We start from the raw sequence: 21,851 nt of genomic DNA, 5'->3' as shown, positions 1-21,851 counted from the left end.
AAACATATACGCCAACACATTTATGCATAAAACATCCTCATCTGTACTAAGTGGGGTTTGTTAGTCCGTACTATGTCGCCAAACTCTATTTCAATGTATACACGGACACCGGAATGGTGCACTTACCTATTAGTGAAGGGTAACGCACTTGCTTGAATTCGAAGGCATTCAATGCCAGGGTGGGAGGTTGTTCCGAACCCCACCGCTGGGCAATGTCCCTTTTCGCTATCATGAAGCTCAGTGTAGCCCATTGTGTCTGTGCGGAATTGAGATCCGTAGGTTCCCATATGTTACGGAGGTATCTCCTCGCCTCCAGTGGCAAGGAGATCCTCAAGATTCCATAAACAGTGTTGTGTATCTTACGGCAGTACTCAGCAACATATCTACACTGGAGGAATGTCCCAACCAAACCACACTTCCGTTTACACAAGTCGGTGTTCGACAGACGCATCCGCACCAGGCGGGGCCCCGTAGTATAAACCCTATGCAGGATTTTAAGTTGGACGAGTCGCAGCCGCGCAGGAATGGCAACTACTTTAGGGGAGGACACAGCCGACTGCCAGTCCTCATCGTCAAGTTCTATTCCGTCTCGCACCCACTTATCCCTCAACTCCCCAAGCAGATCAGCCCTGTGAATAATCAGCTTCTTATAAATCAGGGAGATAGTCTTGTCGGGGAGGTGACCATCCAAAATTCTGTCCTCAAGGGGCGAGGCCTCTGGAAGATCAGCGTCAGGAGGCAGAACAGCCTGTAAAGAATGCCGAATTTGTGCATATCGAAAAAACTCGAATTCAGTCTCCAGTGCCTCAAAGGACTTAATCCTCACTTTGCCCCAGATGTCCTTGATAGTGGAGATCCCTATCAAGTCCCATTTATCAAATCCTTTCGTATTCCAGAGCTTACCTAGCAGCTCCGAATCAAATAACGGGGTAGCTAGTGTCAATTTGTCCCTCCACCCCATAGAACTCGTGGCATCGTACCAAATACGGACAGTATGCTTAGTGGGCCCTGACAGATTCAATTTCGTTGGCTTAGAATATAACGCCCTGTTGTAGCTAGGATCCGAGATAGGGCCAAACATTCCATGGTTGATCACAGACAGCTGAGAGGTCCAACAATACCGCTTAATGTCCGGGAGGGCAACACCTCCATCATACCAGGGAAGCGTCAGTTTGGCTAAAGCAATACGGGGTCTGCCCTCCCATAAGAGACTACGCTGCAACCCTTCAACCTCACGGAAATAGCTAGCTGGCACTACATCCAGAGTGTTCTGAAGTGCATAAAGGAAACGAGGCAAAGCCATCATTTTAAAAAGGGTTGCTCACCCCAACAAAGAGAGCGGGAGTTTCTTCCAATTGGCGATATCCCTTCTAAGCCGCTGCATGGGGGGAAGGAGATGTTGAGCATATCTGACCGCTGGATCAAGAGAGATGAAGATACCCAAGTATTTGTAAATGTAAATGTAGTATACTTGTAAAGCGCACAGCTGCCCCAGCAACGGGGTGTCCCGGCGCTGTATAACTCTGGGGAACCCGTCCTGGCTTTCCCTGTGGGATGGTCCCTTGCTGGGAGTCCCCAAGGTGGAGCCAGGCATCCCCGGAATTGGTGGGGCCGTTGTGGAGATTAGGCAAGCTAATGCCCAGAGTTGCCGAGTGGAACCCCTGATTAGAGTAAGCACCGAAGTGAGAATTATCGAGTCCGCTGACCAAGGTCCACGACCCTGCCACGTCGGGAATTGAACCATGGTCCCAGGCTGACTTCTGCTCTCAGGCCTGCCGCCTCTAACCAGTGAGCCACACTACTCCATTTGAATACGTCCTTATTAATTTGAATGGGACAGTTTTGCGGAGGGACCGGAGAATCACCTCTCAGAACAAACAACAAAGATTTACTCCAATTAATAGAAAGGCCGGAGTTCTTACCAAAAGAAGCCAGGACGTCACATAGGACAATGAGTGACTTCCGGGGAGAGGTCAAATAAAGCAACATGTCGTCAGCATAAAGAGAGACTCGTCCTCCCAATCGGGGGGGCCACCGAATGCCCCTGGTTCCTGCAAAGTGTGGGCCCAGGCTATCACCCCATGCAAGAGAGAAGCTTGCCTATCCATGATTCCAGAGACCACGGCGTTGAAATCACCACCTAGGATCAAAAGTCCAACCGGCAACTCAAGCAGAAGTTTGCCCAAGTCGGCAAAAGGAGGTGCTCTGCATACCCGGGGGTACATAGACAGACAAGAGGGTAAGAACCAGTCCCTCCCACCGACCCGTAATACCGACATATCTTCCTCTGTCATCTTCCCACGTGGAATCTATCACCAAGGGAAGCGCCTTTCGTATAAGGATGCCTACGCCCCTGGAGCCTGAAGTGAATCCAGCATGTGCCAGCAACTTGCATAGCCCTGCATGTATTACCAACTAAGTGGGTCTCCTGAAGCAACGCCACATCTGGCGCCTGACATTTAAGATACTGAAGAACCACACTGCGTTTCAATTTGTCCCCCAACCCATTCACATTCCAACTCAAAACCTTTAGTTCCCTACCCCCATCATCGTTTGTGGAAAAAAATGGACAATCCTCTGTATGCAACATATTAAGCAAGTACCACACACTGATGCCATAAACTATCCACCCAACGGGTGAAAAAAACCTCCCTCACCAACATCCCCCTGCCCTGCCCACTAGGCTTCAAACTGCCCATTGAAAAAGCAGAGTGCCTGTCACCCTTACCATTAAAAAAAAAGAACAAAAATGGTGCTTAGGGGAATAAGTCCCAAGAGCTCCAGTCAGCGCCCCAAAAGAGAAAACCTCCATAAGAATGAGTCCGCAGTGAATACAATTATGCAACATTATACCTCACCCCCCGCTAAAAACCACAAGAAGTCCTCCCCTCCCACACCCCCAACACCCCGCCCGCGCGCCACCCCCCACACCCACCAGGCACAGGACCAAACATCCGATCAGGAAAGCTAAGCCGCAACACCACCATCGCCCCCATGGTCCGCTCAATCCGGAGGACCACCAACCTCCAGCCACTCCGACACAGTCTCTAGCTGATCAAAAAACCATACTCTACCATCCGCCTCCACACGAAGATGGGCCGGGAACAGCATAGAGTACTTCATGCCTTCCTCCCGCAGATCACGCTTCACTGACAAGAAAGATTTTCGCTGTTTCTGTACCCTCTGCGTGAAGTCGGGGAAGAAAGCAATAGTAGCGTTTTCATACTTGAGGGGAAGGCCGGCCCTTGAGCACTGAAGAATGGCATCTCTGCCACAGAAATTGAGGACTTTGGCCAACATGGGCCGCGGGGGAGCGCCCAGTCTGGGACGGCCGCCCGGGACGCTATGCACCCGCTCAACAACGAAAAACTTACTGAGTCCCTTCGGCTGCAGATGTTTGAGAATAAGTTCCTCGACAAAAAAGTCTGGGGTCTGCCCCTCCGACTTCTCGGGCACACCCAAGATGCACAGATTATTTCGGCGGAGGCGGCCTTCATAGTCATCTAACTTGAGGTCAAATGCCACACAGGAATCACGCAATTCTCCAACCTCCTTCTGCAACGGAGTGACATCCTCCACGAGGCTAGAGGTGGTAAGCTCAACCTGTTTAACTTTTTCATTCAGTTTCCCCATGTCTACACAAATTAAGTTGATGTCTATGGCCATTGAGTCCATCTTATGTTCAAGTGAGGTCTTAACCCCAGATACAGTGTCCATGACGTCCTTGAGAGACAGTTCAGAGTCATCCCCGGTTGATGCCCCCTTCGCCGATTCCTCCAACAACCTTCCCCTAGGCATGTCTTTAGTGACAGTGTATCGATCACGTTTGTTAGATTGGACCGGCTTCGCCCCGCTAGTCCCGGAGACCTTCACTCGCTCCATGCCTCAACGGTCAGCATGCAATCCGGACCCAGCCAAGAACCAGCCAGAGGATATTCCAGACTCAGCAACACAGGACACGGGCACCCTAGAACCGACTGCAGCAGGGACAAGCAACACAGCCCCCAGCAGTGTAGACGCGGGCAAAACCGGTATCCAGCGACCCCAAAGCACTGCCAGTCCGCTGCACCCGGATCACTCCATATACCCAGGAGATCAGCCAGGGGAGGAGAGTCACAAAACAAAGGAGGAGGGGGTTTGGCAAGGGGGGAGGGGATACCTCCACAGTCACGTTACCGGCCCAAAGGATCAGCACCCAACGTCACAGCTCCACCTCTGTTCATACACTCAAAGCAAAGTCATAGCCCAAGCGAAGGAGGCATCAATCCAATACCACCAGTACACCCCCTTCCTGAAGACACCGCATCCTGCAGTGCCAGCATGAGGCTTGCAGCACAACCCCACACAGCGCGATGTTCCAGATATTCAGTTCTGGGGGGAGTGGGGGGCAGGGGGAGGCATCAAGTCCCCACCAACCCAGCAGTCCGCATCAAAAGGCGCCCCGATGGGCACAAACACAGCCCCACAACTGTTCAATCTTCAGGTGCCCCACAATGCGCAAAATGGCCGTGATGGTCCGAAAAAGGACATAGGAGGGGGTGGGAGGGGAGAGAGAGGTTCGTCGCCCCCTAGGTTGCAAAATCCAAAATAACGATGTCTGTGAGGGGCAGAAGGAGGAGGCCTCACCAGATCAGTAATACGACATCGGGGGGGGGGGAAGGGGGGAGATCCACTCCCTCCCTCGGGGCCCGCTGTGATCGCCGCTGCTTTCCCTTTGAAGTGCCACCGCGTTACCAACTGAGCCAGTGTCAATCGCCGGCAGTGGAGAGGCCAGACCACGACCCGATGCGGCACTTCAACCTCCGTTGCGCCACCTTCCGGCCGGACCGGAAGTTCTTTATTGTCCGGCCGGGGCTCACACTGTGGGTCCCGGCTCACAGGCTTAGCTCCACCCATCGGCTACCCGCACTTTCCACTACCCCGCAGGGTCAGCAAATGCCTCGGAGATGCGTCGCCTCGGATCTGACACCTGTCCGGCCCGAGGGAGACACTCCGGACTACAGGATATGCATACAGGATAGATACGGGGCTCACCGACCACGGAGCTCCTAGACTACGCGGCCATCACAGCTCGCGCTTGGCCACGCTCCCTGGAATAAAGGTTTAATTCTAACAAAAAAGGTGCACTTTACTATTGTTAAAGGTTCAAACCTGCACAGACTGCACTTATGAACTATATTTACCTGTGGAAGCAAAACTTTAAAAATAAACCGATTAACCAACATAGTGGGGCACCATAATTAGAAAGATATAGAAAGAATTTAAAATTAATCAATTAGCAGTAACAATGGAAACATGTGCACATTATCCAGAAAACGTTTTCATTTTGAAATGAGCGTTTCATACTTCAATATTTTTGCTGGCCACGTTCTTCACAACAGCAGGAAATAATTCAGAGGCATTTTTTCCCTTCGAAATCATCTGAAAAAAAGGTAAACAAAACTTTTGTCAGGAATACATTATTAAACACTTTTTGATTTAAAATGACTTCAATAAGTAAAAAATATACTGAGCCATCTTCAAATGTACTTTACGAAAAATAATACCTTGAGCTTGGAAAATTCACTTGCATATTAACAGAAACATTTCTTAGGCCTATAGCGGTATTCTACAACCAGCTCTATGAAACTGCTCCATGGCTTTTCAAACCTACTAAGAACCCTATAGGTGACCGGCGTTATTGCAAGTGGGCATCAAACCTACTAAAAACCCAATAGGTGTCCGGTGTTACTGCAAGTGGACATCAAACCTACTAAAAATCCAATAGGTGCCCGGCGTTATTGCTAGTGGTTAGTGGTTCTACTATCGGACACACAGACTGCTCATCGAGGCACCTTTTCTGCTGATGGGCTTAAAAAACAGGAGGTGAAGAAAAGCTTTGATTATATTAAATATACAACACAATGTAAGACATGTCTGCACTCATTAGGTTTAAAACCTAGGCGTGGTATATGTAATTTCTGTGTTAGCCTTCAAATAGACTACAATTTATTTTTGTTTTTTGTCACAGTTAAGTAAAAAAAAACGGTACATAACATATTGGGACACTGATATTTCAATATAATGAATAAGCATCTCACCTTACAGTGTTCCCCACAGGACTCCCCTTCCATCCATATCAGACGACATTTGTGAATTACCCAGATAAGCCTGACTGTTACGTTAACAGCCCAGGAGAAACAAAATAATCACAAATCGTGCTCCTCTAGGCATTCCACGATGCCCAGGTTTTCGTCCATTTTTCGGTTACAACCCCTTCCCTCATAAACCACGCTCCTAGCTAACATGCATCAATCCCTGTTATGCTTCCAGTCCCTCAACTGGGGCGGTTGCTGTGCCCGCCCCCCCCCCCCATGATCTCGCAATGTTACGCTTGGCAACCATTAGTCCCAATGTCCACCATATTTGTGTCAAGCAATTCAGGTCCTTTGTACTCCAGATGTTGAGGAGACACCACTTTGTAGTCGGTTATCGACCTCCTGGATACTTCACCCATATACTTCACCATCCTTGTCCAGGAACGTTGCACTATAGGGCAGTCCCACACAATATGGTAGAACGTGCATGGTTGTTTACACCCAAGCTGACAACTTTCGGTCATCAGTTTACCCATTTTGAGTAGTGTAGTTTGGACTCAAGACCGATGTAGTATTTTTCTTCCACTAATCGTAAACGCAGCCTGTATGGCTGCATCCCTTGGGGCACAAGGCCTCCGCCCAGTCGTCATTTCCCAGTTCCTCAAGGTCTTGGGCCCATTGCTCGCTCAAGTGTTAAAAGGCATTCGGTGTGTTGTTGAGTAACTTTTTTTCAGGGAGGTCGCTTTTAAAGAGATGTATTCGTCTAAAAGATGATCTTCTAGGGGCGAGGACTCTGGGAGCACAGTTTCGTTAGGCAATACTGCCCTAAGTACATGACATCTCTGGATGAAGCGGTAAACCTCAGCAGCTACAAGTTGAAAGACACGTTGGAGGTCTGTCAAAGGAACGACGCCCCGTGAGCCCAAAGGTCTCCCACTAGGGAGAGGCTAATTAAGTCCATTTATCGAATCTTGGCTGCATACCCAGGGTGCCCAACCCCACAGAATCCCATAGAGGTGTAGCTTGTGTGATTTTACTCCTTCGCCCCAGGGCTTTCAGAGCTGTATGCCACAGGTTAAACACAGTGGCTGGCAGTGGGGCCAAGGAGGGAGGCGTTTCTAGGAATGCCATAGATAGCACTAAGGTAACAACCCAATGGTTGTATAATGACTCTGTCCATGCAAAATGCAGGTTCGTCTTGGGGGAAATAAACCCAACTGTTGATTGTGGTAAGTTGCGCCACCCAGTAGTATTTATGAATGTTAGGCAGGGCTATCCTGTCATCACACCACTCACTGGTGAGTTTTTGTAGTGCAATTGTAGCTGAGTCCCTATCCTAGAGCAGTGTTGTAAATTCCCTGTCGATTACTTTAAAATAGAAAGCTGCACTGGGAAGGGTGTTGTGGTTCTGAAAATCTGGACCCTATTGTTATCCCAATATCGAGGTCCAATACCCGTGTCACAAAATATCAACGTACCATGACGAATTTAGTGTCCGTGAACCGATAATGATTAGGACATCATTCCTATGTATTTGCGTGACAATCGAGGGTAGCCAACACCCCTAAATCGTAGTTTCCGTCCCAATCCCTTAGACTCCATTTTGTGAACGGCATCCATCTTACGTCTTGCCCTCATGTTAAGTCAATTAAAGGTCGAGCTTGATCCAAAAGGACACGTCCACCTTCCCTGACTTCCCCCTGACCTGTCCAAACTGACTCCATTGCCTTAAGCCAAACCTGTTTGGGCGGCTCCCCGCCCAGTGGCCGAATACGATACTATCGACACATAACATTCCACAAACCATTCACCCCATACAGAACATGCTTTCTACAAACATGCACCTGTCCATACTTCTTCTTTATGGCCAGTTTTATGACTGGGTGGTACCTGCCTTTATTGGTGTTTCATCGATATCTGATGGGAGTCCCGGATCTTGCTGGGTAATCTGTCACGAACTGGACATCTAAAATGTGGGTTTGCTTACGTGACGCCGCACTTTGTATTATTACAGAAATATGTTTACAGCCATATCATAAACTCAAGAATTCTTGCTTGAAGCCATTATTTCTGTATAAAAGGAGAAGACTGGTTCTGTAAAAACGAGCACGTACAGTCTCCTGAGAATACATGACCCGTGTTTGTCGTGCTTCTAGGACACGTGTTACTTGGTAGCTACCAATAAAAACTTGATCTCTGACTGCGACTAGAAGACTCATTGTTTCTGTGGTCCGGAACAAGGGAGAACTCAGAGGTCTTCGGGTGTTGTCCCCTGGCACCACCGGGTTCCTAAAAACCCGGCACCTCAATTGGCGCCCAACTCGGGGCGATATCAAGCGGCGACGGTCCAAGCCAGATGTTCGTGAGGAGCTTCGTGTGAAAATTCCGGAGGACGGCCAGCCACTTCAGCGACCCCTGTATGTCGACGTGGTTCCGAAGGTCTTTGCTGCGAGGTTCCCCGCGTCCCGACGGCTACGAAGGACTGCTGCCCTGACTATCGCCTTGTTTTGGACCCAGTGATCCTTGGTAGAGCGAAACGATAGACGAGTCTTCTAGCGACGTCACCGATCTTCAAATACTTCAGTTAAGTATAAGTGGAGCGTCTCCCAGTCCTTAGTTTGTCCTTAGTTTTTGGTATCCTGGAGATACGACTTGATTTGGCACTTGCAAGCCCCAAAGCCGAAGGACTCGTGTTTTCACGAGAAATATCATAATAGATAAACCTTTGAAGTTTGAAGCTAGACTAGTGAGCGAAGATGCCTGGTTTTAGCAGACTTGGAAACTTGTTTTGTCTTGGTTATAATAGGGACTCCCGATTAGAGGATTCGTGTCCGGTTCCTCCAATTGGAACTCCAACGTATGAGCTCTATGTAAAACATGGCGTAGGTCCTATCACATATAATGAAGTGTGGATAAAATACACCCGTAAAGATGGTGTTTTAAAATGGCCCCAATATGGTAGTTTCGACTCAGAAATTCTAGATAACCTAGAGGTCAAACTGTTCAAAAAGAAAGCCCGACCGGCGATGTTTGACTCTTTCCGCTTATGGCGTAAAGAGGCCAAACAAAAGGCAATTAAACTAGAAAAGAAGAATAAGAGGGAAAGGGGTATTTCAGTAATACAAGCCGCGATAAAATTTAAAGACAACGAAGAGGATCGAATAAGTGAGCAGTTGCACAGGCAACGTAAAATGGCAATAGATAAATGCTATCCTGTTTTACCATCTCTTCAGCAAGAGACAGTAAAAGAGCGTGAGAAAGATCCATTAATGGCGCATTTGCTGATTCCGCCACCACCCTATGCGCAAAATGCCACAGCACCTCCGCAACCTTTAGTTGCACCTCTGGTAGCTGTTATACCATCTCCTCTACAGCACTCACCAGCTACTCTTCAGCTGGCTTCTATTTCTCTAGTGCAGCCTCCTCAAGGCTCACCAGTCACATCTACTTCTCCTACTGTTCCTTCTACAACTTCGCCTAGCGCACCTTCTATTTCTTCCGATACTAGTTCTGCGAACGCTTCTGTTTCTGCTTTGCGTGACTCTGTTCTGACACCAGTTATTCCTCCACTTTCACCTTCCGTCTGGCATAAAACGGCCAGCATTATTACTAACATTCCTTCACCACTTTTTCGGTCGCCTAAAACGACCCCTAATACGGGACTAAGACAGTTACGAAGCCAAATGCCTGATTATCGAGAGAGGGAATGCCTGAATAAGTTAGCACGGAATTGGGCTCTGGATACAGCCAGATATGATGTCGAGTCCGTCATGAACGTTTTCCGTCAATGGGATGAACCGACGCAAAGATATGTTTTTGAACAGATGTGTGTTTTTCTGTGTGAGGATTTGGAAGATAATGGTCAAGAGAGCAACTCTCGAGAGTTGTGTAGTATACGATTTAAATTCGGGGAAGGCATGATTGTAGGTCCCGATGTCGACAAAGCAGTTGAGGTATTATTATCATATCGAAGCACAGGTGGTAACTCTGGGTCATCGTCTGAATATGGTACGTCTATTAGGAAAAGAGCGAGACAGTACCCCATGAGAGAGGTTCCTCCTGTTTGGAGGGAAGGTGATGCGAATGCTAATCCACCAATTCTGCCCCATTTCCAGCGTGTATGGGTACATGTCCCATGGAAAAGATCGGAAGTATTAGCACTCAAACAGTCACTACCTGACCCTCGTAAGAACCCAACTGGGTATTATAAGGAGTTATCGCAAACTGCAAGCTCATGTATAATGAATTTAGCAGATGTAGACATGTTATTTGGGAACGTTGTTCCACATCCTTTATGGAGCAAGATACGTCATACGGATCACGATCAGGAACTAGGTGACTCATGGGCGAACATTGCGACTACAGATAATAGACAAGTCGGTGTTTTTAAACCTGAGCCGTTAATAGCTGAACTTCCTGGTAGAATTATAGCGTACATGAAGACAATAATGCCTGAAGTACGCGTAAATTGGGACAAGCTATCAGCATGTAAACAAAAGAAAGATGAGAATGTGTCTGACTTTTTCACGAGATTTGAGGAAACATTCACCGACCACAGTGGCCAAGATATGGCTACCGAGGGTGGCCAAAGATTGTTTGTGGACAAGTTCGTACATAATTTGCTCCCTGAACTATGTAATAAACCTAAAGACTCTGAGAGTGCTTGGGCTGTCTCTACGTCAGCACAGATTTTAGCTACAGCCCAGTACTATGAGAATAGGCGTAAAGACGAGCTAGACAAGGCAGATAAAAAGACGAAAGATTTGAAAACTAAGGTTCTCCTCCAGCAGGCCTATCCGCCTCGCACGGCTAGTCAGCCCGACTATCAACCGCGACAGCAGTATTCGAAGGAACGCGCAAGGTAACGAGTTTTCCCACCAGCGTCCTACATATGGCCCGAATCAATGTGCGTATTGCAAAGAAGAGGGTCATTTTAAGGATAATTGTCCGGCTCTTGCGCGACGTTTAAACGGTGGTCAAGGTGTAAGGGGGAGAGGTGTTCAACATGCCCCTAGAGGTAGAGGCCGTGGAAATTTCACTCAGAATACAACTTCTTTTCCGCCTCAGAAGTCCATGAATAGCTTTGACCAACCGAATAATTCATCATCTAAATCAGCTCAGTACTATGCGGACGACTATTACGCTGAACACGAAAATGAGGGTAACGATTGCTAGGACAGCCATGGACAAAGAGAGGGAGTTGTCTCAGTTCCGGTAGATCAGAATGGACCTTATGTCGAGGTAATAGCCTCAGGAGTGTCAGAGCCATTTCTGCTGGATACTGGTGCCACAAAAAGTTCTATCATGCACTCGAAACTTCCTGGCGCACCTTTGTCTGGCGAAATGAATGTCTCAGTAGGTTTCTCTGGCGCCCCTGTTAGAAACCCGATCTCTAGTCCTATGTCTCTTTCTGTTGGCCCATGCGAATTAGAAGCACCCCTCCTTTTGACAACAGGTTGTGGTGAAAATTTGCTAGGTTTGGACTTACTAAAAAGGTTATATGCGACCTTGTACTGTTCTCCCTCGGGAGTACAACTTACTTTAGGCAAGAAGGTCATTTCTTCGATGTATTTATCAAAGGAAAATATTCCAACTGAATTATTGTCACTTCCTGATATACTCTGGGCTAATGGTTCTAATGATGTAGGTCGTTTGGAGATAACACCATATGTCATAACGTTGAAAGCCGACGTTAGGTTGCCACGTATTCCCCAATACAAAATATCTAGCGAATGCGAAAAAGCGTTGTTGAAAATTGTTCATGATTTAATTGATAAAGACGTCATCGAAGAAACGACAGGAAACGTCTGTAACAGTCCGGTTTTGCCCGTCTTAAAACGTACTGATCCTTCACAACCCCCTGTGTATAGGTTCGTGATCGACCTCAGAGAAGTAAACAAGATAGTTATCCCACAGTTTCCCGTCGTCCCCGACATTACTGCTTTATTGACAATAGTTCCAGCTTCAGCAAATTGGTTCTCGGTGATTGACCTGAAGAACGCTTTCTTCAGTATCCCGATTGCCGAGGAGAGTAGAGATATTTTCGGATTTAATTTAGGAGGACGAAGCTTCCGCTTCAAGTGCGCTCCTCAAGGCTACTGCGAAAGCCCATCCATATTCAGTAAGGCCCTGAAAACACAACTAGACACGATTGTTCTACAAAGTGGTTCAACTCTGATTCAGTACGTAGACGATCTGCTGATCGCTGCGGACACTGAAGAAATTTGCAAGATAGCTACGTTATCATTATTGCATCACTTATGTGACATGAAGCACAAAGTCTCCCTTTCCAAACTACAATTTTGCCGACAAGAAGTAACCTACTTAGGTCACGTCTTGTCGAAGGAGGGAAGGAGACTGACACCAGAAAGAATACAGGCAATTGCAGAACTAAGTGCCCCAAGGACACAGAGAGAAGTACAAGCTTTTTTGGGCATTACATCGTACTGTAGACAATGGATACCGAATTTCTCACTGCTAGCTAAACCCTTGCTGGCACTACTCCGTAAAGATACGCCCAATCCTATGCCCTGGTCTGAAGATTGTCAGACGAGTTTTCACAAGTTGCGTGATGCATTGTGTTCAGCCCCTGTGTTGGGAAACCCCAACTACAGTAAGCCTTTCACATTATATGTCCATGAGAAGGAAGGCTGTGCATTATCAGTCTTAACACAACATTTTGGGAACAGACAGCGCCCATGCGCGTATTTTTCGGCAACTCTGGATCCTGTGGCTAAGGCACTACCAAGTTGTCTGAGGGCTACCGCCGCAGCAGCTGTCTGCATTCGACAATCCGCTGGATTAGTCATGACTAATACTCTGATCGTTATGGTTCCGCACGCAGTAGACATTTTACTAAACAGGACGAAGACACAACACCTTACTAGCGCTCGACTATCCAGTTACGAACTGACGTTGCTAGCAAGCCACATCCACATAAAGAGGTGTGATACACTGAATCCCGCAACGTTATTACCCATTCCGACAGGAACAGACAAGAGTGATAAACATGACTGCTGCTTTAGGACAGAAGAAGAGACAAAAGGGAGAGTAGACTTACAGGACACTCCCCTTCCTGAATGCAATGATACTTTATGGGTTGACGGTTCATGTTTCAAGTTACCGAATGGTGATACGACTGCCGCATATGCTGTAACAACATTACACACCATTATAGAGACCGCACGTATTTCCCACAACTCTGCACAAGCTGCGGAAATTATTGCACTTACCAGAGCATGCGTGTTAGCAAAAGGAAAGCGAGTGAATGTGTACACGGACAGCCAATACGCCTTTGGCGTGGCTCACAGTTTTGGGAGATTATGGCGTGAACGTGGTTTCCTTACCTCACATGGTGCAAAGATACAACATGGTCAGCTAGTTAATGAGCTCCTTGAGTCACTGACCATGCCACTACAAGTTGCCATTATGAAATGCAGTGCACACGAGAAAATTCAAGACGATATTGGCCGCGGGAATGCATTTGCAGACGAGGTTGCGAAAGAGACCGCAAGGGACACGATGAGTCGAATGTATGTTGCGGGTCCCGCTAGATGTACTGCTGATGTGGGAATGTGTGAGGACACCATTGAAAGCATAAAATGCATACAAGCTGAGGCAACTGAGAATGAGTTGAATGAATGGAGAGAAAGTAAGGGTAGATTGGATGCGAATGGTTGTTGGGTCGAATTATCGGAACACCAGCGATGGCTACTACCTAATGCATACGTACTTGCAGTAGTAACAATGGCTCACGGCATGGCACACATCAGTTCGAAAGGAATATGTAAGCTATTGGCCCCAGTATGGCAGAATAGCAATATCCCAAAATATGCAGAAAATGTGGTCAGAAACTGTATGATATGCCTAAAACACAATCCCGATACAGAAAAGGGGGTGGTGATGAACAGAGTGTCTGAATTAAGCAGACCACTCTTACCCAGTCCAAAGATCAGGGCTTGATCCATCACCGTTATTTATCTCACTGCCCCATCCCAGCTCAGAACCTGGCTATATGCAAATTAGTCTGTCCCTGGCCCAGTGCATCATGGGAACAGGGCAGACCAAACTACCAAGCCAATTCTTCACCAGAAAGGAGACAAGCTACCGGGGACCGGTTTCTGGCATTTCAGCCTCTTCGGCCCGGCTTGCTTGAATCCTGATGGAGCAGTGAGAAAGGGACTCATGTCTGAGTATACCCTGCCACACCTATAGTGGCCAAAAACGATACAGAAAAGGGGGTGGTGATGAACAGAGTGTCTGAATTAAGCAGACCACTCTTACCCAGTCCAAAGATCAGGGCTTGATCCATCACCGTTATTTATCTCACTGCCCCATCCCAGCTCAGAACCTGGCTATATGCAAATTAGTCTGTCCCTGGCCCAGTGCATCATGGGAACAGGGCAGACCAAACTACCAAGCCAATTCTTCACCAGAAAGGAGACAAGCTACCGGGGACCGGTTTCTGGCATTTCAGCCTCTTCGGCCCGGCTTGCTTGAATCCTGATGGAGCAGTGAGAAAGGGACTCATGTCTGAGTATACCCTGCCACACCTATAGTGGCCAAAAACGATACAGAAAAGGGGGTGGTGATGAACAGAGTGTCTGAATTAAGCAGACCACTCTTACCCAGTCCAAAGATCAGGGCTTGATCCATCACCGTTATTTATCTCACTGCCCCATCCCAGCTCAGAACCTGGCTATATGCAAATTAGTCTGTCCCTGGCCCAGTGCATCATGGGAACAGGGCAGACCAAACTACCAAGCCAATTCTTCACCAGAAAGGAGACAAGCTACCGGGGACCGGTTTCTGGCATTTCAGCCTCTTCGGCCCGGCTTGCTTGAATCCTGATGGAGCAGTGAGAAAGGGACTCATGTCTGAGTATACCCTGCCACACCTATAGTGGCCAAAAACGATACAGAAAAGGGGGTGGTGATGAACAGAGTGTCTGAATTAAGCAGACCACTCTTACCCAGTCCAAAGATCAGGGCTTGATCCATCACCGTTATTTATCTCACTGCCCCATCCCAGCTCAGAACCTGGCTATATGCAAATTAGTCTGTCCCTGGCCCAGTGCATCATGGGAACAGGGCAGACCAAACTACCAAGCCAATTCTTCACCAGAAAGGAGACAAGCTACCGGGGACCGGTTTCTGGCATTTCAGCCTCTTCGGCCCGGCTTGCTTGAATCCTGATGGAGCAGTGAGAAAGGGACTCATGTCTGAGTATACCCTGCCACACCTATAGTGGCCAAAAACGATACAGAAAAGGGGGTGGTGATGAACAGAGTGTCTGAATTAAGCAGACCACTCTTACCCAGTCCAAAGATCAGGGCTTGATCCATCACCGTTATTTATCTCACTGCCCCATCCCAGCTCAGAACCTGGCTATATGCAAATTAGTCTGTCCCTGGCCCAGTGCATCATGGGAACAGGGCAGACCAAACTACCAAGCCAATTCTTCACCAGAAAGGAGACAAGCTACCGGGGACCGGTTTCTGGCATTTCAGCCTCTTCGGCCCGGCTTGCTTGAATCCTGATGGAGCAGTGAGAAAGGGACTCATGTCTGAGTATACCCTGCCACACCTATAGTGGCCAAAAACGATACAGAAAAGGGGGTGGTGATGAACAGAGTGTCTGAATTAAGCAGACCACTCTTACCCAGTCCAAAGATCAGGGCTTGATCCATCACCGTTATTTATCTCACTGCCCCATCCCAGCTCAGAACCTGGCTATATGCAAATTAGTCTGTCCCTGGCCCAGTGCATCATGGGAACAGGGCAGACCAAACTACCAAGCCAATTCTTCACCAGAAAGGAGACAAGCTACCGGGGACCGGTTTCTGGCATTTCAGCCTCTTCGGCCCGGCTTGCTTGAATCCTGATGGAGCAGTGAGAAAGGGACTCATGTCTGAGTATACCCTGCCACACCTATAGTGGCCAAAAACGATACAGAAAAGGGGGTGGTGATGAACAGAGTGTCTGAATTAAGCAGACCACTCTTACCCAGTCCAAAGATCAGGGCTTGATCCATCACCGTTATTTATCTCACTGCCCCATCCCAGCTCAGAACCTGGCTATATGCAAATTAGTCTGTCCCTGGCCCAGTGCATCATGGGAACAGGGCAGACCAAACTACCAAGCCAATTCTTCACCAGAAAGGAGACAAGCTACCGGGGACCGGTTTCTGGCATTTCAGCCTCTTCGGCCCGGCTTGCTTGAATCCTGATGGAGCAGTGAGAAAGGGACTCATGTCTGAGTATACCCTGCCACACCTATAGTGGCCAAAAACGATACAGAAAAGGGGGTGGTGATGAACAGAGTGTCTGAATTAAGCAGACCACTCTTACCCAGTCCAAAGATCAGGGCTTGATCCATCACCGTTATTTATCTCACTGCCCCATCCCAGCTCAGAACCTGGCTATATGCAAATTAGTCTGTCCCTGGCCCAGTGCATCATGGGAACAGGGCAGACCAAACTACCAAGCCAATTCTTCACCAGAAAGGAGACAAGCTACCGGGGACCGGTTTCTGGCATTTCAGCCTCTTCGGCCCGGCTTGCTTGAATCCTGATGGAGCAGTGAGAAAGGGACTCATGTCTGAGTATACCCTGCCACACCTATAGTGGCCAAAAACGATACAGAAAAGGGGGTGGTGATGAACAGAGTGTCTGAATTAAGCAGTCCCTTGCTCATTGCACCATCAGGATTCAAGCAAGCCGGGCCGAAGACGCCTGAAATGGCAGAAACCGGTCCCCGGAAGCTTGTTTCCTTCCCAGTGTAAGAATTGGCTTTTGTAGTCTGGTCTGCCCTGTTCCCATGATGCACTGGGCCAGGGACAGACTAATTTGCATACAGCCAGGTTCTGAAACTGGGATGGTGCAATGAGCTAAAAAACGGTGTTGGATCTAGCCCTGATCTCTTGACTGGGTGAGAGTACTCTGCTTAATTCAGAGACTCTGTCCATCACCACCCCTTGTTGTAAATTATTTTGTCCACCCTAAGCGTGGAAGGGTATACTCAGATGTGAGTCCCTTGCTCATTGCACCATCAGGATTCAAGCAAGCCGGGCCGAAGACGCCTGAAATGGCAGAAACCGGTCCCCGGAAGCTTATTTCCTTCCCAGTGTAAGAATTGGCTTTTGTAGTCTGGTCTGCCCTGTTCCCATGATGCACTGGGCCAGGGACAGACTAATTTGCATACAGCCAGGTTCTGAAACTGGGATGGTGCAATGAGCTAAAAAACGGTGTTGGATCTAGCCCTGATCTCTTGACTGGGTGAGAGTACTCTGCTTAATTCAGAGACTCTGTCCATCACCACCCCTTGTTGTAAATTATTTTGTCCACCCTAAGCGTGGAAGGGTATACTCAGATGTGAGTCCCTTGCTCATTGCACCATCAGGATTCAAGCAAGCCGGGCCGAAGACGCCTGAAATGGCAGAAACCGGTCCCCGGAAGCTTGTTTCCTTCCCAGTGTAAGAATTGGCTTTTGTAGTCTGGTCTGCCCTGTTCCCATGATGCACTGGGCCAGGGACAGACTAATTTGCATACAGCCAGGTTCTGAAACTGGGATGGTGCAATGAGCTAAAAAACGGTGTTGGATCTAGCCCTGATCTCTTGACTGGGTGAGAGTACTCTGCTTAATTCAGAGACTCTGTCCATCACCACCCCTTGTTGTAAATTAAAACACAATCCCGGTAAAGGAACTCCAACTCCAGGTGGTCACTTTGCGCCTCCTACGTATCCGTTCGAGGTTTTGCAGCTCGATTTCATTCACATGGAAAGGTGCAACAATCTAAAGTATGTGCTCGTTGTTGTTTGCGCTTTTTCAAGGTGGGTGGAAGCGTACCCCCTTAAAGACAATACTGCTATGACAACTGCCAAAGCCCTTGTCAAAGAGTTCTTCCCGAGATTCGGTATGCCTAGAATTGTCTGGAGTGATAATGGAAGTGAATTCATAGGACGAGTCATGAAGAGAGTGTGTGAGTGTCTAGGCATACACCAGAAATTCCACGCTGCAAATCACCCCCAATCAGCTGGATTAGTAGAGTGCTACAATGGCACTTTGAAACTCAAGCTAGCCAAGATCCAAGCCAGTACAGGTCTTAAATGGCCTGACGCCTTGCCCCTAGCACTCTTGTCAACTAGGATGACCGTCCATTCCAGATTAGGTCTTAGCCCCCACGAGATCGTGTTTGGCCGCCCAGCCAACGTCTGGGGCGTGCCAAGACCGAAGAAACTCAGCGAAAAAAACACCCCGTACTGCTTGATTATTTGTGCGAATTGACAGCTAAATTGCGTGTTTTACACCAACAGGTTCACAGTTCCTCTCCGCCAGCCTCTGACGATCTAGGTCATACAATCAAACCCGGTATGTGGATATTGGTGCGGAACTTCCAGCGCACCAACAACGGACAGCCGAGGTGGACCGGACCATACCTGGTACTTCTTTCCACGAGATCAGCGGTTCGGGTGGACGGCAAAAAGAACTGGGTGCATGGGACCCATTGCAAACGGGTCCCTCTGCCCCTTCCATACGACCGGTGGGTCGATAAAGGACTTGCCGACTCCAAGACTGAATCCGTACCTCGTTTCATCCCTTTCAGCGATGCACGTTTAAAAGAGACTGGTACCGAAAAGGAGAGTGATCGTATTTTGCAAGGACGTGTGTCACCATCTATGCAATTGGACACTACCGAACCTGAGACATTGTTTAAAGACCACACCGTATCTGAGAAGCGACGATACAACCTGAGATCCAGCCCCAGGGACTAATAAAACCTTGATCTGTGATTTCCCTTTTCCCCCAAGAACTATTTTTTTATCTTCCAGCTCTCTCGTCCCAGGGAACTAGCTCATTTTTGATTTTCGAACCGCCATCCGGTTCCGCTGCTAGGGTCGCGGTTGAAGTGTAGGGAGTGCAACCAAGGAAGTTTTAGGTCCACGGTTCTGGTTGGTCCGAGGGAGTCACCCCGGACCGAACGGAGCGCGCTCCCTGGCAGAATCAACCTACCACCGCGGGCAGCAAGTAGAGGATGGAGTTTCCAAGGGTAGAGAGACCTGTCAAGCTTACGAACTTTGAAAAACAATTGTGTACTATACTGTCCAAGAAAAGATTTTTAATAATATGTGTTCTAATGCTGTGTAGCACTGTGATGCTTTTGATTGGTTATGCTCTATTCGTATTTCAAGTTTCCCTATTCTCAAATGACACTCTGCCGACGCCTTCTCCCACTCTCTCCCCACATTCTTTTCACCCTCTACCTGAACACGAGTCTGCCAGAAGGCTCGAATTTGTAAATAACTCTTTCATCCAACTCCTACATCAACACCAGTCTATAATGAACACATCAAACTGTTGGATATGCGGACTCATGCCGCACACGACGGATAAGGGTATCCCATACTTCATCCTGCCATTTAGTTATTATGGTTCTCTGTGGGCTTTTCAGACCATGTTCCTATTCGCCCTAGAACCATACCCGACCCGTTCCACTGAAAGCGATTCCAGTAACAAGGCACTAATAGCAGGGATAAGAAATATGAGTAGAGAGTTCGACACATATCTGACTATCCCCAAAGATGAACTGACTCCATACACTCGTTGGAACGTAACCAAACATGGCGTTTACCTGATCAAGAGCCAGGCAGCAAAGAAATCCCGCCCAGTTTGGATAGTGCCCCACCGAGGTCACCTATGTTTACAAGGTATTGGTAGAGATCCCACTGCACAGTTAGGAAAGAGCATTTGCACAGAAACATATGTGCTCGCCTCCCGAACTTCCCCTATACTCTTAGCAGCCAAAGGCACGTATTTCGTCTGCCACGACCAAGCCTATACATGGTTACCCCCTGACTTCTCAGGCACGTGCTTCATCTCATTTCTGCTGCCTCCTACCTACACGGCCCGAGCAGATTACCATCGGACAAGGACAGCTAGAGGTGTCGTGAGTAAAGACGACACCGCGGGTCAGGAATTCGCTGACTTCGCAAAAGGTTTTCTGCCATTTTGGGGGCCTATGGTGAACAGCAGGAATATTCGCCAGTTAGCAAGGATAGTTGAATCCGCCGTGACTACAACGGCCGGAGCACTTGGCAATTTGACAACCGAGCTTCAGTCGGATCGACTTATGACCCTTCAGAACCGAATTGCCCTTGATATCATACTCGCCGATCGTGGTGGTGTGTGTAGATTCATCCAATCCAGTTGTTGCATATTCATCCCTGATAATGCACCGACAGTATACCAGGCCATCTCTAAACTACATGAAATATCTGGTTCCCTTCACGTTGAGAAAGGGGATTGGTCCTTGCTAGGGTGGTTCTGGGGACTGATCGCTGCCTGGGGATGGAAAACGCTAATCTTCATTGGGATGATCTTAACACTTCTGTTTATGTTCTGCCTATGTGTCCAGTGCGCTCCTGCACTCTGTGGCCTCTGTGCTACTTCATGTGTACGGAAGCCTGCGTCAAGGGACGAACTAAGCAACAGGATGATGTTACAGCAGCATCTCCACGAATTCCTTCATACAGATTTGGACTCGGATTAACATGAGTTATTGCCTTACATAAGGGCAAAAGGAGGGTCTGTGGTTCTGAAAATCTGGACCCTATTGTTATCCCAATATCGAGGTCCAATACCCGCGTCACAAAATATCAATGTACCATGACGAATTTAGTGTCCGTGAACCGATAATGATTAGGACATCATTCCTATGTATTTGCGTGACAATCGAGGGTAGCCAACACCCCTAAATCGTAGTTTCCGTCCCAATCCCTTAGACTCCATTTTGTGAACGGCATCCATCTTACGTCTTGTCCTCATGTTAAGTCAATTAAAGGTCGAGCTTGATCCAAAAGGACACGTCCACCTTCCCTGACTTCCCCCTGACCTGTCCAAACTGACTCCATTGCCTTAAGCCAAACCTGTTTGGGCGGCTCCCCGCCCAGTGGCCGAATACGATACTATCGACACATAACATTCCACAAACCATTCACCCCATACAGAACATGCTTTCTACAAACATGCACCTGTCCATACTTCTTCTTTATGGCCAGTTTTATGACTGGGTGGTACCTGCCTTTATTGGTGTTTCATCGATATCTGATGGGAGTCCCGGATCTTGCTGGGTAATCTGTCACGAACTGGACATCTAAAATGTGGGTTTGCTTATGTGACGCCGCACTTTGTATTATTACAGAAATAGGTTTACAGCCATATCATAAACTCAAGAATTCTTGCTTGAAGCCATTATTTCTGTATAAAAGGAGAAGACTGGTTCTGTAAAAACGAGCACGTACAGTCTCCTGAGAATACATGACCCGTGTTTGTCGTGCTTCTAGGACACGTGTTACTTGGTAGCTACCAATAAAAACTTTATCTCTGACTGCGACTAGAAGACTCATTGTTTCTGTGGTCCGGAACAAGGGAGAACTCAGAGGTCTTCGGGTGTTGTCCCCTGGCACCACCGGGTTCCTAAAAACCCGGCACCTCAGTGTGTTCTGCAGAACGTATCAAAAACGAGGAAGGGACATCATTTTAAAAAGGGCCATTCTACCAAGAAGAAACAAACCAGAGACCTCCAGTGCTCAACATCATGCCTCAGCGTATCCAACAGTGATAAATAGTTTTTGGTGTAGAATAGCTTGGGGTTCATGGTGATATATATGCCCAGGTAGCAAAACCATTCTGTTCCCGCTACCTCGCAGTTGCAATCCTGGGCCAGTCATGGCTCTCTGCCTCGCAGGAGGTAGATTAGGGATTTTTTCCAATTTATAG

The 21,851-nt window shown here is 48.0% G+C and overlaps 1 protein-coding gene across 2 annotated transcripts in view; it reads right to left on the bottom strand.

Moving 5' to 3' along the window:
• The window catches only part of AP3B1 (adaptor related protein complex 3 subunit beta 1), a 1,831,130-nt gene that overhangs the window by 1,619,559 nt on the left and 189,720 nt on the right, over window positions 1–21,851 (bottom strand). For both annotated transcript variants that reach the window (XM_078675217.1, XM_078675216.1), the window contains exon 3: window positions 5,347–5,421. In XM_078675217.1, the coding sequence (XP_078531343.1) occupies window positions 5,347–5,421 (75 nt within the window). The remainder of the gene's footprint in view (window positions 1–5,346; window positions 5,422–21,851) is intronic.

The sequence above is a fragment of the Lissotriton helveticus genome, chromosome 2_1 (genome assembly GCF_964261635.1).
Source record: "Lissotriton helveticus chromosome 2_1, aLisHel1.1, whole genome shotgun sequence".
NCBI classification, from domain to species: domain Eukaryota; kingdom Metazoa; phylum Chordata; class Amphibia; order Caudata; family Salamandridae; genus Lissotriton; species Lissotriton helveticus.
This window is presented reverse-complemented; position numbering and strand designations above follow the sequence as displayed.